Below are 14,080 nucleotides of genomic sequence, written 5' to 3' on the forward strand. Positions count from 1 at the left end.
TATGAAAGAGAGGAGCTTGATGCCAGTCGCAAGGCCCCTAAGCCACAGATAGAAGTTGCGCATGCCATGGACGAGCTAGAGGCTACTCCGAGCCAGAGCCCAGTCCGTGGGGTCGAGTCAGTGCGTCAGGCCTGCACAGTGCACAAAGATCACCGAGGCAGGTGTCCAGGTTGTGGCGGAAACCATGAGCGGAAGAGTTGTCGTTTCCGGGATGCTATGTGCCGGACGTGCGGAAAGACAGGTCACATCGCCAGGGTCTGTAGATCGGCGGCGTTGGGAGCGACAGGAACACCTAGACTGGAGCATCGCAGACCGCCCACAGCAACCCATTTTCTAAAGGACTGCCACTATGTAACGGAGATCAACGGGAGGGTCGTGCAGTTCCCAGCGCAAGGCAAGGCACACGTCAAGGTGAAGATTGAGGGTCAGCAGTGCGACATGGAGGTGGACTCCGGATCTGGATTCACTATCGTGTCGGACCAGACCGCGAGGACATTCTTCCCCAGGGGTAAGTTGCCCCCTCTGGAGCCCTTCCCGGCAACCTTGCAGTCATACTCAGCGGGCCGCATCCATGTTATGGGAATGTGTGCCGTGAGAGTTCAGTTCCGGGACAAACAGGCTGTACTCAAACTGGTGATTGCGAAGGGCAGTCGCCCCAGTCTCCTGGGCACTGACTGGTTCCCCGCCCTGGGACTGAGTATATCAGGGCTTAATTCAATCCAAACCTGCCCTGAGATGAGCGAGGCATTATGCAAAGAGTTTGCTGGTCTCTTTAATGGAAAACTGGGTTGTTATAAAGGGCCCCCAGTTGACTTCGAGTTGGACCCTGGGGTGGCCCCAATCCGACTCAAACCAAGGCGAGTGCCATTTGCACTGCAACCCAAGATCGAAGCAGAGCTGGATAAATTGGTCAAGCAGGGAGTTCTCTCACCCGTGGACTCTGCTAAGTGGGAGACTCCAATCGTCACGCCCCTTAAAGCAAATGGGGAAGTCAGGATCTGTGCAGATTACAAATGTACTATCAATAAGGCACTCAGGGGAAACTCATACCCCATTCCAGTCGTATCACATCTGTTGGCTAAACTGGCTGGGGGCAAGGTGTTTGCCAAAATTGACCTGGCACAAGCCTACCAACAGCTGCCAGTAACCCCACAATCAGCGGAAGCACAGACTATTGTCACACATAAAGGGGCGTTCAGAGTTAACAGATTACAATTTGGAGTTTGTGTGGCCCCAGGGATTTTTCAAGGGCTCATGGAACGCCTGTTAAGAGGTCTGCCGGGGGTCTTGCCATTTTTTGATGACGTTTTGATTGCTGGAAAAGACCCACAGGAACTGGTTGCGCGTGTCCGTGCAGTGTTGCTCAAGTTCAAGGAGGTGGGGTTGCAACTGAAAAAGGAAAAATGCAGTTTTGGGGTGCCAGCTGTGGATTTCTTGGGGTTTAAAATTGATGCATCAGGCATCCACCCCACAGATGCTAAGATTAAGGCCATCATCGAGGCACCACGACCACAGAACAAGACGGAGTTGCAGTCATTCCTGGGACTTATTAACTTTTATCATTCGTTCTTACCCCATAAAGCTTCGGTAGCTGAACCATTACATAGACTGTTGCAGAAAAAGAATGTGTGGCGATGGGGGCAGGGGCAGCAGAAGGCTTTTGACTCCTTGCGAAGAATGCTGAGTAGCGGGAGCGTCCTTGCTCATTATGATGAGTCAAAGCCGCTGGTCCTGGCATGTGATGCCTCTCAATACGGCCTGGGGGCGGTGCTGAGTCATAGGGAACTGGATGGGTCGGAAAAGCCCATCTCTTTCTATTCCCGTACGTTGTCGCCCACGGAGCGCAACTATGCTCAAATTGACAAAGAGGCGCTTGCAATTGTGGCAGGAATCAAAAAGTTCCATGATTATGTGTACGGTCGCCATTTCTCCATTGAAACGGACCACAAACCACTGTTAGGGTTGTTCAACCCGAACAAACAAACGCCACAAATTCTCTCCCCCAGAATGTTGCGTTGGTCTATATTCCTGAACGGGTTCCAGTACACCTTGACCCATGTGCCGGGGAAACGGTTGTGCCACGCTGATGCGCTGAGTCGATTGCCCCTTCCTGGCGGGAGCAATGAGGATCCCGCTCCAGCGGAGCACATAATGATGCTGGAAACACTTCCGGGGGCTCCTGTAACGGCTACTGATATAGCTGAGAAAACGAGGAAAGATGCTGTTCTCTCCCGTGTGCTCACTTGGGTGGGGAGGGGGTGGCCAGGTGGTCCGCATGAAGACAAATTCAGGCCTTATGCGACAAGGCAGCACGAGTTGTCCATGCATAAGGGTTGTCTCCTGTGGGGAGATAGGGTGATCATCCCAGCACCACTGAGAAACAGGGTGCTTGAGACGCTTCACATGGGACACCCGGGAATGGTCAGGATGAAGTCGCTAGCCCGATGTTATGTGTGGTGGCCTGGAATGGACCAGAACATAGAACAATGGGTACGAACATGTAAGGCATGCCAAGAGGTGCGGCCAGAAGTGGCCAGAGCACCAGTTCACTGGTGGGAGCAGTCCAGATCTCCCTGGAGCCGGCTGCACTTAGATTTTGCTGGGCCATTCCAGGGGAAGGTCTTTTTGGTTGTCGTCGATGCATATTCCAAATGGTTAGAAGTGGCGATGGTCCCTAGCATGGCATCAGCTGCCGTAATCAAGGTGTTGAGGCAGCTGTTTGCAACCCACGGGTTACCTGAGACCATTGTATCAGATAATGGGGCAGCTTTTGTATCCCAAGAATTCAGGGCATTCTTGGCTGATAACTTCATAAGAGGGGTCACATCCGCGCCCTTTCACCCATCCTCCAATGGGCAGGCTGAGCGCATGGTAAGAACAGCCAAAGAATCCATTGCGCGCTTAATGGAGGGTAACTGGTCAGCTCGCATCGCGCGAATGTTATTTTTGCAGCATGCGACGCCGTGTACTGCGACGGGCAAGTCGCCAGCTGAGCTGCTCTTGGGTAGAAGACTGGTAACGGTGCTGGATTATGTCCACCCGGATAAAATGCCAAACCATAATTCAAGAGCAACCCCCCAGGCTGAGACTGACACAACAAGGTATCTCGCCCCTGAAGATCTGGTCTGGGTGAGGAACTATTCACGAGGTTCGCGGTGGGTGGCTGGTGTGGTCACCCGGGCTAGTGGACCTGTGTCCTATTATGTAACCTTGGAAAATGGGCAAGTTTGGAAGAGACATATAGATCAGCTGAGGCGCCGGGCGCTCAGCAGGGAGGAGTCAGATAATTCATCCCTGGCTAACGACGCAGAGCTGCAAGACCAGAGTGAAAATGGCCCAGAGGTGCAGTCACCAGGGGCTTCAGCAAATGAACCAAGGTCTGCTAGTCCTCATGATGACGAGGTACAGGTAGGGAACCCTGAGATGTCTGGGACTCCATCTGTTCCTGAGGAAACCCCTATAGCAGCCCCTCTACCACAGGTAACACCCAATCCAGAACCGGCAACGCCTGTTGTCAGGAGATCAAGTAGAAGTTGTAGGACCCCACAGTACCTGAGAGATTACGTCTGCTGTGCTCACTAGGGGGGGAGGGGTGTTGTGTATTGAGTCAAAGGATTTTATATCTGTATTATTATTGTCTATATGTGCATTAGGGTAAAGTAACTGCCTTTTGGTTTCAGGGGGTACAGCTACTATTGGTTCATTTAAACTGCTGTATTTGGATCCTCTGTCTTATTGGTTTCCTCCAAAAGGCAGGACTGTGATTGCCTGATATTGTTCCCTCCAAAATGTATCCTTTCTAGCTAGTCCCCTGTCCCTATAAATGTAGCTTTCCCCTCCTCAGTCTTCAGTCTTGTTTGCTGTAATAAAGAAGTGTTACTAGAGAACTGTCTCCAGCAGATTATGTCAAGAGAGCTGAAATCACAAACCCCACGTCACAACAGGATCGAGGCAGGATAAAGTGAAAGCAAGACAGATATTTATTTTTCCTGTTGCAACAGAGTTCCCTCCACTCCTTGCAAGGAGGCAAGAGAGACCCAGAACCAAGAAGAAACATCACTTTTAAGGGTTTGCATTTTGTCGTAGAGAAGAAGCACATCCCCTCTACAAACATTCAGAAATTATATCACACACAAGGTGAGGTTACTGTGGCTCAAACAGGCCAAGGTGTGATATTCCTGAGGATTTAGCAAGTTTTACATAGTTCCAGACACAGTTTACACAAAACATTAGCATTTGATAAGATGATCAGGATGCCGGTCATACATCCCTCAATGCAGAGCATCTGGGAAAATAATGACAATTAATACAAAGGAGGTTCGTAGATAGAGGAGAGGATTGCTGTCTACCTACCTGTTCGCAGGCAAGGGGGATTTAGGAGGCAGAGGAAATATTTAGAGTCTTCAGGAGATCCAAGATGGCTTTTGGATTGCTCTCCTGTACAATTTTAGATGTGTGGTTTATATACTTATGTATGTGTATTTTTGTTGTGCAATTATCAACATTTATTCTATATCTGAGACCTTAGAATTCCTATAACACACCTTATACTCTCTCTCTCTCTAGAATCATTTTACTTTCATTGAATACAGTCATACCTCAGATTGAAGTAGCTACAGGTTGAGTGTTTTCAGGTTGCGCTCCGCAGCAACCCGGAAGTAACAGAATGCGTTACTTCTGGGTTTCGCCCCTCGTGCATGCAGACGCTCAAAATGACGTCACACGCATGCGAGGAAGCAGTGAATCACGACCCGCGCAAACATGGGTTGTGTTCGCTTCAGAATGCGAACGAGGCTCCGGAACGGATCCCGTTTGCATCCAGAGGTACCACAGTAAATATATACAGTATGTACACAGAAAGGCAAGCTGTCTAGTAGAGCTTAAAATCTTTGGTCTTCATTTGTAAGCAGACTGTTGTCCTGAGGATTTTGTCCTCTCTTTGTAATTAAGTGAAGTCACTCATCTAAGACCATCTGCCAAATCCAGCTGTTCAGAAACAGCAGAATGCATATTAGATCCAAATGCACGTAACAGTATATTTCTTGGAGAAAGGCCATAGCCCACTAAGGTAGACCTACTGTATGTATGTAGACCTACTGGCCTCCATTTTCATAATTAAAGCAAGGTCTGGAAAACCTTGCTTAAATTCACTTTTTTGTAAGTGAAAATGGAAGGCCAGTGAGTCTACACAAGTACCTTAGTGTACTATGACCTTTCTCCAAGAAATATACTGTTATGTGTTTAAACGAGTTGTGTTCAACTTCTTGTATATGCTACCCGTAGAAATTATAGGATATTGTATAGAGTGCATTAACTTGCTTGACATGTTACAATCCCAAAAGTGTGGTTCCTGTTAGCATTTGCACCTCCTCCCTGCTTGCTGGAATCCTGGCCGTCCTTACAAGTGAGGCAGCAAAAGCTTGAACCCTCATCTCTCCTTCTGCTCTTGGCAAGCACACACACAACATGACTTCTGAAGACCATTACATACCCACTCATTAACAAGAGCAGTTTCTTGCCAGAGGAAAGAAAGAATTGCTGGCCTGGCCTTTAAAGAAAGAAAGAAAAATCTTGTTATCTTTAGTTCAGAGAGTTCCATTCCTTCTCTATTACACAGCATTTCCAGCAAAGGTTACAGGGGCTGGGACGGCAATAACCCTATCTCCCAACGCAAGCCTATAATTGCCTGATGTAAGTCAGCTGATAGGTGAAAGACCCAGGAAAATGCAGATAAAAGTTAAAGGTAATGGGAGAAATTCAGCATCACCGTCTTCTAATCATTTGGCGCAAGCATTTCTGTTTGCCAAGAGGAACAATCTCCTCTCTCCTCCCCTGCATGCTGTGCTGAGGGTTCTCCTGACTCTCCCAAGTGAATTTGGGGAAATGCGTGGACAGGAGGAGGAGAAGAAAAGCCCTGTTGCATTAGCAGGAGCCCTTGGACTGACTTCTGCTAGAATACAGAGTTAGCTGAATCTAGGCCAAAGTCTTATTTTTATTAAAACAACTGTATTTTAAAGGTGTAGAGTGAGGTCTTAAATATTAATAAATAATAATAAATATACTCAATAGTAAGAATATTTCATGGCTGCCTGACCCATTATATCTGGTATATAGGCAGTGGGATAGCTCAGTTATTAAGAGCATGAGACTCATAATTTCATGGTCATGGGTTCAAGCCCCACATTGGGCAAAAAGATTCCTGCATTGCAGGGGGTTGGACTAGATGACCCTCACTGTGCCTTCCAACTCTATGATTCTATGAAGATACTGAGTCATAATTAAAACCTAATTTGGAACTGCTTATGATACTATATTTATAAGAAATATGGAGTGGACTTGTAAATATTACACCTTTCCTTTTGATTTACTCAAGCGTACAATAAATTCACTAACCAAACTGTGTCATATATTCAACTGTTCTTGTAATCTGGATATTGCCTTAAAAGTAGCGTTTAAACTGTTCTAGACATCTTCATTTTATCTCATTGGTGAAATGGGATTCTGAAGCTATTTATGAAGACCATCAGGCTGTTGTTTTGTGTGCTTTGTTCAGAATGCTCCAAGAGAGACACAGAAAAGGCCCTGTTATTTATTTTATGTCCATCCACCGCACTTTAGACTGTGGGGAGAATACCGAGCAGGGCTCAGTCCATGAGCAGGACAAACAAATAACCAGTTAGATTAATAATACCAGGTATGATTTTGGGAAGGTCTACATACCAGGAGTTGGAAAATATATGACAGACCTACATCATCACACTGTTTTGGCATGAAGCAACATAAAACTACCAGATTAAGAGAGGAACAACTGGGAATACAAGACCCAGTGTGCTATTCGGAAATAATCTATTTTTGTGACATGGTTCAAGAGCAATGTGACTTAAAGGAGGAGGCAGTTTAATATGGGCAGAGATTATTCCTGTGCCCTAAAGATAAAAAACAGCACCTTAAATTAAGTCTGAAAACCAGAGCAGATGTTATAATTCTCTCTCTCTTTTTTAGGAGAGTTATAATTGTGACCTTCCGGCTTCACTTAATATTATGGTGGTAGCAGTCTGAATCCATTTAATTTTCTTAACTGTCTTCCTAAACATCCCCAAATGTATTGCAATAATGCAACCTGGAAGTGACTAGAACAGGAGAATGAATGAAGTTAGGCCAGGCTTTTCACAAAAAGGGAACCAACTGGAACTAGCAAAGGGAGCACTCCACTACTGCATGATCACTCAGGAGCATGGCTGGTTCCAGAATCACCTTCAAACGGCAAACCTGATTCTAAGCTTACGCTCTTCTAAACCAAATGTCTTTCTTTGAGATAATTACTGTACCTGTGATGTCTTGCTTTAAGATAATCATCTTGGTGCTTGGGAGAATAATATGTCATACATTTGTGCCCCAGGCAAACATGTGTGCAGAAGGACAGCACACTTTATGTCATAGCCTACCATAACACTTCCGTCTTGGGATCCATTTATCGCCGTGAGGTCCCAGCATTGTATGGGAATTATGGGCATCAAAAGCAGTCAATGCAAAGAACAGCTATAGTAGTGCTTGCTTGATGATAAATAAAAAGGAAAGCATTAATACATTATTCTTAGCCTTAATATGAAAGTGCTGGGGAAAGCAGATCTAGCTGTATACAGTACTCTTGGAGGGGACTGATTCCAGTGAACTGTTCACAAATTCCCAATGTATTTGCATCTTCAGGCTGTCTTCTGTAACTTGTTTAAATATTTGTTTGTGCACTCTTGCTCATTAGTTCACAAGTAGGCAGAGAAGTTAAAGAATGTTCTCATTCTTTTATTCTCTGTTGGTCTATATGTGAAAAGACTCCTTTATCTTAGGCCTCTTTAACCAGGCCTTGGGCTGATTGACATCCAAGGCCCTTTTAAAATGTGATGTGGAAGAGAGGATTATTGGGTTGTCTTTGTTTTTGTTTCTATTATGTAGTTTGTGTTTTTTATATTATAATTTTTATGTTGTGAACCACCCTGAGATCTATGGGTATAGGGTGGTATAAAATTTTAATTAATAATAATCTTAGGCAAGCCAGTTACTGCCAGTGTTTTCAAACTGTGCTCTCCATGAGTCCAAAAATAACTACCGATATATGATTTGTCGTAAACTCAGGGAAACCCGAAGCTAGCGAGCCCCACTTGGGCTGGGGTCCTTGCCTGCCTTCCATCAGAACTGACAGCTTGAGGTCAGGGGTAGTACATTCCATTTCACCACTTGAGGCAAAACAGGAAGTTCCATCCTGCTCTGCCACATCACCTCCACCCACAGGACACTCACCACCACTGTGCCACCCGCCAGTGGCATTGGTAGCTGTACCATACCCTCCAACATTTCTCCGATGAAAATAGGGAAGTCCCATGCCATCATGATAATTTTACTAAGGATAAGGATACCACATTTCATTGTATGTGAATGTGGTGCAGTGGTTAGTGTTGAACTAGGAGCTGGAAGACCAGGGTTCAAATCCCGATTTAACCATGAAGCTCCCTTGAGCTGGCCACTGTTTTTTAGCCTGAGTGTATGTGTTGCGAGTACAAAATGGGAGGTATACGCCACTTTGAGCTTATTGGAGGAAAGGTGGAATATAACTGTAATAATAAATAAACATAAACAAAAGGCCTGCCTGTTCAGTCGGCATCCATCTGTCTTGGGAGACAATGGAGGAATGCGCCTTTAAGGGTGAAGTCAAACTGTTGGAAGGCTGCAGCGCTTACTGTGGCTGTAGAGACCAATACAGGAGAGACATGGTTTATTGCAACTGGGGCAGATGAAGGCGTCTAGTTTTGCTATTACAGATGCACCATGGCGTTTCTTCTCTCTGCGCTCCTCTTAGCGGTCATCCCTTCTATGGACATATTCAGGACAAAGAAAATAAGGTTCACAAAAGAAATGCACCCTGCAGATACTCGAGCACTTTATCCTTGGGTCATTAAAAAAAACCCACCACCCTGTTATACAAGGTGAGGCGCCGAAATTTTTGAAAACGAACATTAGCACCTTCAGAGCGACACCCCTTTCAAGGAAGTGTTTTAAAGTTCTTTGCACGGTGCTTGGCCACCTTTCTCTTAATAAATTCCTCACAGAAGCTATTTTTGCCTCTGGAAACAGCGCGACCGGCAGGCCACTGGGCAGCGAAAACCAGGACCTTAGTTCTCGTGCGGCGCTCTCTGCCTCAGTCCATCCCGCGCCCGCCTGGGTGGCAGCCTCCTCCAGATTGCTTTTCCCGCCCAAAGGCCCGGGCGCCTTGGGGCGGGCTCGTCGCCGGCGCCTCCCTCCAGCAGCGGGAACCCGCTCGCAGCCCCAACGAAGGTTATCTCGGTCAGGACCGGTTAGCGCCGGTCGCCCAGGCGAAGGGGGTGTGCGCGGGAAAGGCGGAGTCCGCCGAGGGAAGACCCCACCTCCGGAGAGATGACAGAGCCAGTCAAGAGAGCGCAGCGCGGCTGCCGCTGCCTCATACCCACTCGGCGGTGTGCGCTCCGCTGCTGCGTCTCCCTCAGCCTCCCGCCGCCGCCATGCGAGATTACGACGACATCATCGCCTTTCTGGGCGAGTGGGGCCCCTTCCAGCGCCTCATCTTTTTCCTGCTCAGCGCCAGCATCATCCCCAACGGCTTCAACGGCATGTCCGCCGTCTTCTTGGCCGGCACCCCCGAGCACCGGTGCCGGGTGCCGGCCAGCGCCAACCTGAGCCTCGAGTGGCTCAACGCCAGCATCCCGCTGGAGGAGCGCGGCGGGCGGCAGGTCCCATCGCGCTGCCGCCGCTACAGCCTGGAGGCCCTGGCCAACTTCTCCGCCCGCAACCTGGTGCCCGGGCGGGACGTCAACCTCAGCCAGGTGGAGCAGGAGAAGTGCCTGGACGGCTGGGAGTACAGCCGAGAGCCCTACCTCTCCACCATCGTCAGCGAGGTAGGGAGGGGCGGCGGGCAGGCGCCGCAGCAGCTGCTTCGGGAGGCTGATTATTATGACTGGGCTGTGGCGCGTGTGTGTGTTTGTGTGCGGAAGCGTCAGCTGTGGGTGGAAGGGAGAATGAACCGGCGTGAGGGAAAGGAGGCGCGCGTGTCTGGAGCCTCGGAGTCAGAAAATGGAGGAGCGGGTCGGGGCTCCGAGGAGGGGCCTGGTCGGCTGCAGCACGCGCAGAAGATGCGCTCCGGGGCCGACGCGCCGCCGAGCTCCCCTTCGTAAGAGCGGAGGCCGGCTCCGGCGCCTGTCCTGGGGGCACGTGTCGCCCGCGCGGTTGTATTCGTTTCTGCTGCCGCCTGGCTCCCCGGAGGAAGGGTTGCATATAGGCTGCGCGGGGTCTTCTCCTCATGCTTTCCTGCTTCTCTGGAGAGGTCGGTTGTTGCCGGGCTGGCAGAGGCATTGTCTCTTGCACCGTTTGCCTCTCTGAAGTCGTGGCACAAGCCTCTGCTCCTCGCCCTTCCATGCGTAGGGACAATGCTGCTTTGTTCGTGATCTCTTGGGTGTATGAGGAAGGGACCAAGAAAGGCCCTCAGGCAATGTGCATGCATACATTGGGGCCCACGTAACAGATCCCGTTCAATGCATTTAGCTTCGTATGGCTAAGATCCAGCAGTACCATAAGGGACCTGTTTACCCATCCAACCCAGGAAACATTTAGGGCCCCTACTCTTATAGCCGCTTGATGCCACGTCGTGATACGTCACCATTAGACCACTGACTGTTGAACGTGTGGACTGGCTCCATTGCAAAGTGTTGTATGTGCTGTGTGTAGGTGGATGGTTTGGTTCACACGTGTAAATAAACTGAACGCACCCATAACATTTTGTGTTAATGGATTCTGCTCTCAAGGGAATCATATTAGAGAGAGAAAATCTGACAGCAAAACACAACACCAGAGTGAGGCTCTAAGTTATCTGATGGATCAGGCTCTTCTGGGTAATAGAGCCATGATGCTGGGAAAGATTTGTTGTTTTGTACCCTTCTCCCTGCCTGTTGTTCTCCAGCTGTCACTCCCTTCCCAAGCTTCTTCTTACCATATGGAGGAAAACATAAAGGCACCCTTATGATCAGCAACCAGAATACTGCATAAGTACCTCCCATTGCCGTCTGTATCCTGGACTGGTAGGCTACTGTAAATAAATAAAAAACACAGCTATTGCTAGCATGCTAATTATGTCAGGTCAGATTAGATCAACTCCTTAGAGTTCTGTTGAACTGTGTAAGTGTGGGCACTGGTGTGGAATAACATCAATGTGGTAGCTAAGGGTGTGTCATATAAAGGGTGTTGTCATAATACAATTTTAAAAACATGTTATTTCACCTCCTTAAGGGGAAGAAGAAAGGAGCACAGTCCAAAACAAATTAGATTACCGTAACTAATCTAGGATAAATCTGGTAGTAATAATTACCCAATCTCTAGAACTAATTAGAGATCACATCAGATTTCTCTTTCATTTATTTTTTAAAAAATATTTATTTCACAAACAATTGTTCTAATGGAATAGACTGTTTTGTAGATGAGAGTTGAAACTCTGACTCATTTCTGAAACATTCATGCTTAATATTTGGAGGATTATGGATTAGGTAAACCCAACACGTACCTTTTGTATATACTTGAGTGGTAACAATAACAGTCCAATCCTATACCTGCTGACTCAAAAGTAAGCCCCATTGAGCTCAATGGAATTTACTCCCAGTAAACTGGTCAGGCCACTGTTCAGACTTGCTTGTTTGGGAACCGCTACATTGCATGTTATAGATGCTATCCGGGAGACTGCTTGAAAGACTTATCAATTTAAACTCTATCCTTTCTGTAGTTTAATACTGTTTAGACATTTACCGTAAATGAAGACTTGACTATTCTTAACTGACTCTTGTTGGTCCTGAAAATGGGGTCAGTGAAACGGAACATATGGTTATGAATAAGACACCCAAGCCCATTATTTTTATTGTGATCTTATGAAATATCTGAAAAAGCACCACATCTTACCAGTAGGCAGTGAACTGCAGTTTTAAGTTGATGTGGGGTCTTTCAACAAGACTGACTGTGCATTAAGTCACTGGATGCAATAATGTTTCCTAATACCAGTTGCTGGAGGCCACAGAGGAGAGAGTGCTCCTGTGCTCATATCCTGCTTGCGAGTTTCTCACAGGTTTCTGGGTGGCCACTGTGAAAACAGAATGTTGGACTAGATGGGCCATTGGCTTGCTCTTGCTCTTATTATGTGTGCAGTTGTTTCCCAGTCTTAAATACTTCCTCAAAGTCTTCACTTTGCAGAAAGACAGAGAGAGCATTTCCTAGCCACTCACAAAATAGTTCTTCTCCTAGGATTTGTTTCTGTTGTGGTTGCTGTGTTGAATAGAGTTGTACAGGGACACCTACAGTGATAGGCAATAATATTGTCCCTTCGTTCCTGCCCTAGCAGCATTTTGGAAACCTTGTGTTGAGGTGGATGTTGTTGTTGTTGTTAAAAAAATGTTTAGATGCTGCTTTTCAGTTTAAAACTCTTGGGGTATCTCACATAAAACAGCAACAGATACAGTATAATAAAACAGTGTTAGCTGACCTTTATCATGAGCAGGAGAGTACCGTATAATCCTGTTGTTGCTTGACCGTAGTATCCTCCTAAACTGACTTTGTGCAGTGGGATTGATGGCACTGTAATTCAAAGCAGGCAACAGACTTTGTAGGAAAACTGTGTGTGTGTGTGTGTGTGTGTGTGTGTGTGTGTGTGGTAGGGAGAACAGCAATACTGAATTGGCCTGAATATAAGCCTCCCTTTCCCCCCAAATTCTGACCATGAAAAGTTAAGACTTATGCAGAGTGCGCATAAGTCCACCCCTCCCCATTATGCCCTGTTTTCAGTCGTGCATCAATCAGATATGCGTAAAATGGTTGCTGCCTGTTGTTAACTTCTAGCTTTAGGACAGTTCACAGAGTATGGCTTTGTCCAACTGTCCATCAGCCCACTGGCATTTGCACTATGGGGTCCTTCTACCATAAGGAGAACCTGCTGGATCAGGCCAGATGTCCATCTAGTGTAGCATCATGTTCTCTCAGTGGCCAGCCTGTAGGAAGGTCACAAGCAGGACATGAATGCAACAGTGCTCTCACTGCTGTGATTCCCAGTGAAATAGTGAAGCAGAACATGGCCACCTTGACTAGTAGCTACCGATAGCCTTATCTTCTACGAATTTTTCTAATCCTCTTTAAAGCCATCTAAGTAGATGGCCATGACTACCTCTTGGGTAGCCAATTCCATAGTTTAACTATGTGCTGCATGAAGAATTACTTTCTTTTGTCTGTCCTGAATGTTCAAAAATTCAGGAATCTTCCAAAAGTCCATAGTGGTCTGACTTCTAGTGTTAGGAGAGAGGGAAAACACTGTATTCACGTTGTTTCAGACTATGCATAATTTTATACACCTCTAATTGTGTCACCTCTCACTTGCCTTTTCTCTAAACTAAGAAGCGCTCAATGTTGTAACCTTTCCTCATAGGTGAGTTGGTCAGTACTCTTGCTTCTGAGATGAGCCGACCAGAATTGTACACAGTATTCAAAATGGATTCATGATTTCGGTTATGATATTGACAGCCTTATTTTCAGTCCTTTTCCTATTGATGCCTACCATCTTGCCCCTAATGCTTTTTAACATAACATTGAAGCCTTTGGGTGCAGCCATTGGGATATTTGGAACATATTTGGAACATGGTGTCATCAGTATACTGAAGACACTACGCTGCCACATCTGAAATCAATTGAGACGATGCAAGTTCTGTACCAACATGGCTTGAGTCAGTGATGGGCTGGATGAGGGCCAGTAATCTGAAGCTGAATCTTGTTAAGATGGAAGCTCTATGGATAAGCGGTTCCTAAGTTTGAGAAATTCACAGGTTGCCTATTCTTGATAGGTTTGCACTCTTCCTTGGGAGTACTCTTAAATCCATCATTGTCACTCAGTGGCCAATAGTGCTTTTTCCGGCACATATACTATCTACACCTGTTCCTTGACAGCGATAGCTTGGTCTTAGTGATGGAGGCTTTAGTAACCTCTACACTGTACTATTGGAATGCGCTCTATGTGAGGCTACATTTGGGGTGG

General features: G+C 46.8%; 1 protein-coding gene and 1 long non-coding RNA gene across 2 annotated transcripts in view; one reads left to right on the forward strand and one right to left on the reverse strand.

Moving 5' to 3' along the window:
- Positions 1 to 3,957: 3,957 nt before the first annotated feature.
- On the reverse strand, positions 3,958 to 9,191 carry LOC310672114. Its single transcript, XR_014508416.1, has 2 exons — positions 7,446 to 9,191; positions 3,958 to 5,548 (listed from the first exon to the last, which is right to left on the reverse strand). It is a non-coding gene; the product is annotated as an uncharacterized lncRNA (long non-coding RNA).
- Positions 9,192 to 9,317: 126 nt separating this feature from the next.
- Positions 9,318 to 14,080, forward strand: part of SLC22A4 (solute carrier family 22 member 4) — a 50,521-nt gene continuing 45,758 nt past the window's right edge. The window contains exon 1 of the mRNA XM_083428735.1: positions 9,318 to 9,923. Coding sequence (XP_083284861.1) covers positions 9,531 to 9,923 — 393 coding nt within the window. The 5' untranslated portion in view covers positions 9,318 to 9,530. The remainder of the gene's footprint in view (positions 9,924 to 14,080) is intronic.

This window comes from Podarcis tiliguerta (genome assembly GCF_965153285.1).
Source record: "Podarcis tiliguerta genome assembly, chromosome: 2".
NCBI classification, from domain to species: domain Eukaryota; kingdom Metazoa; phylum Chordata; class Lepidosauria; order Squamata; family Lacertidae; genus Podarcis; species Podarcis tiliguerta.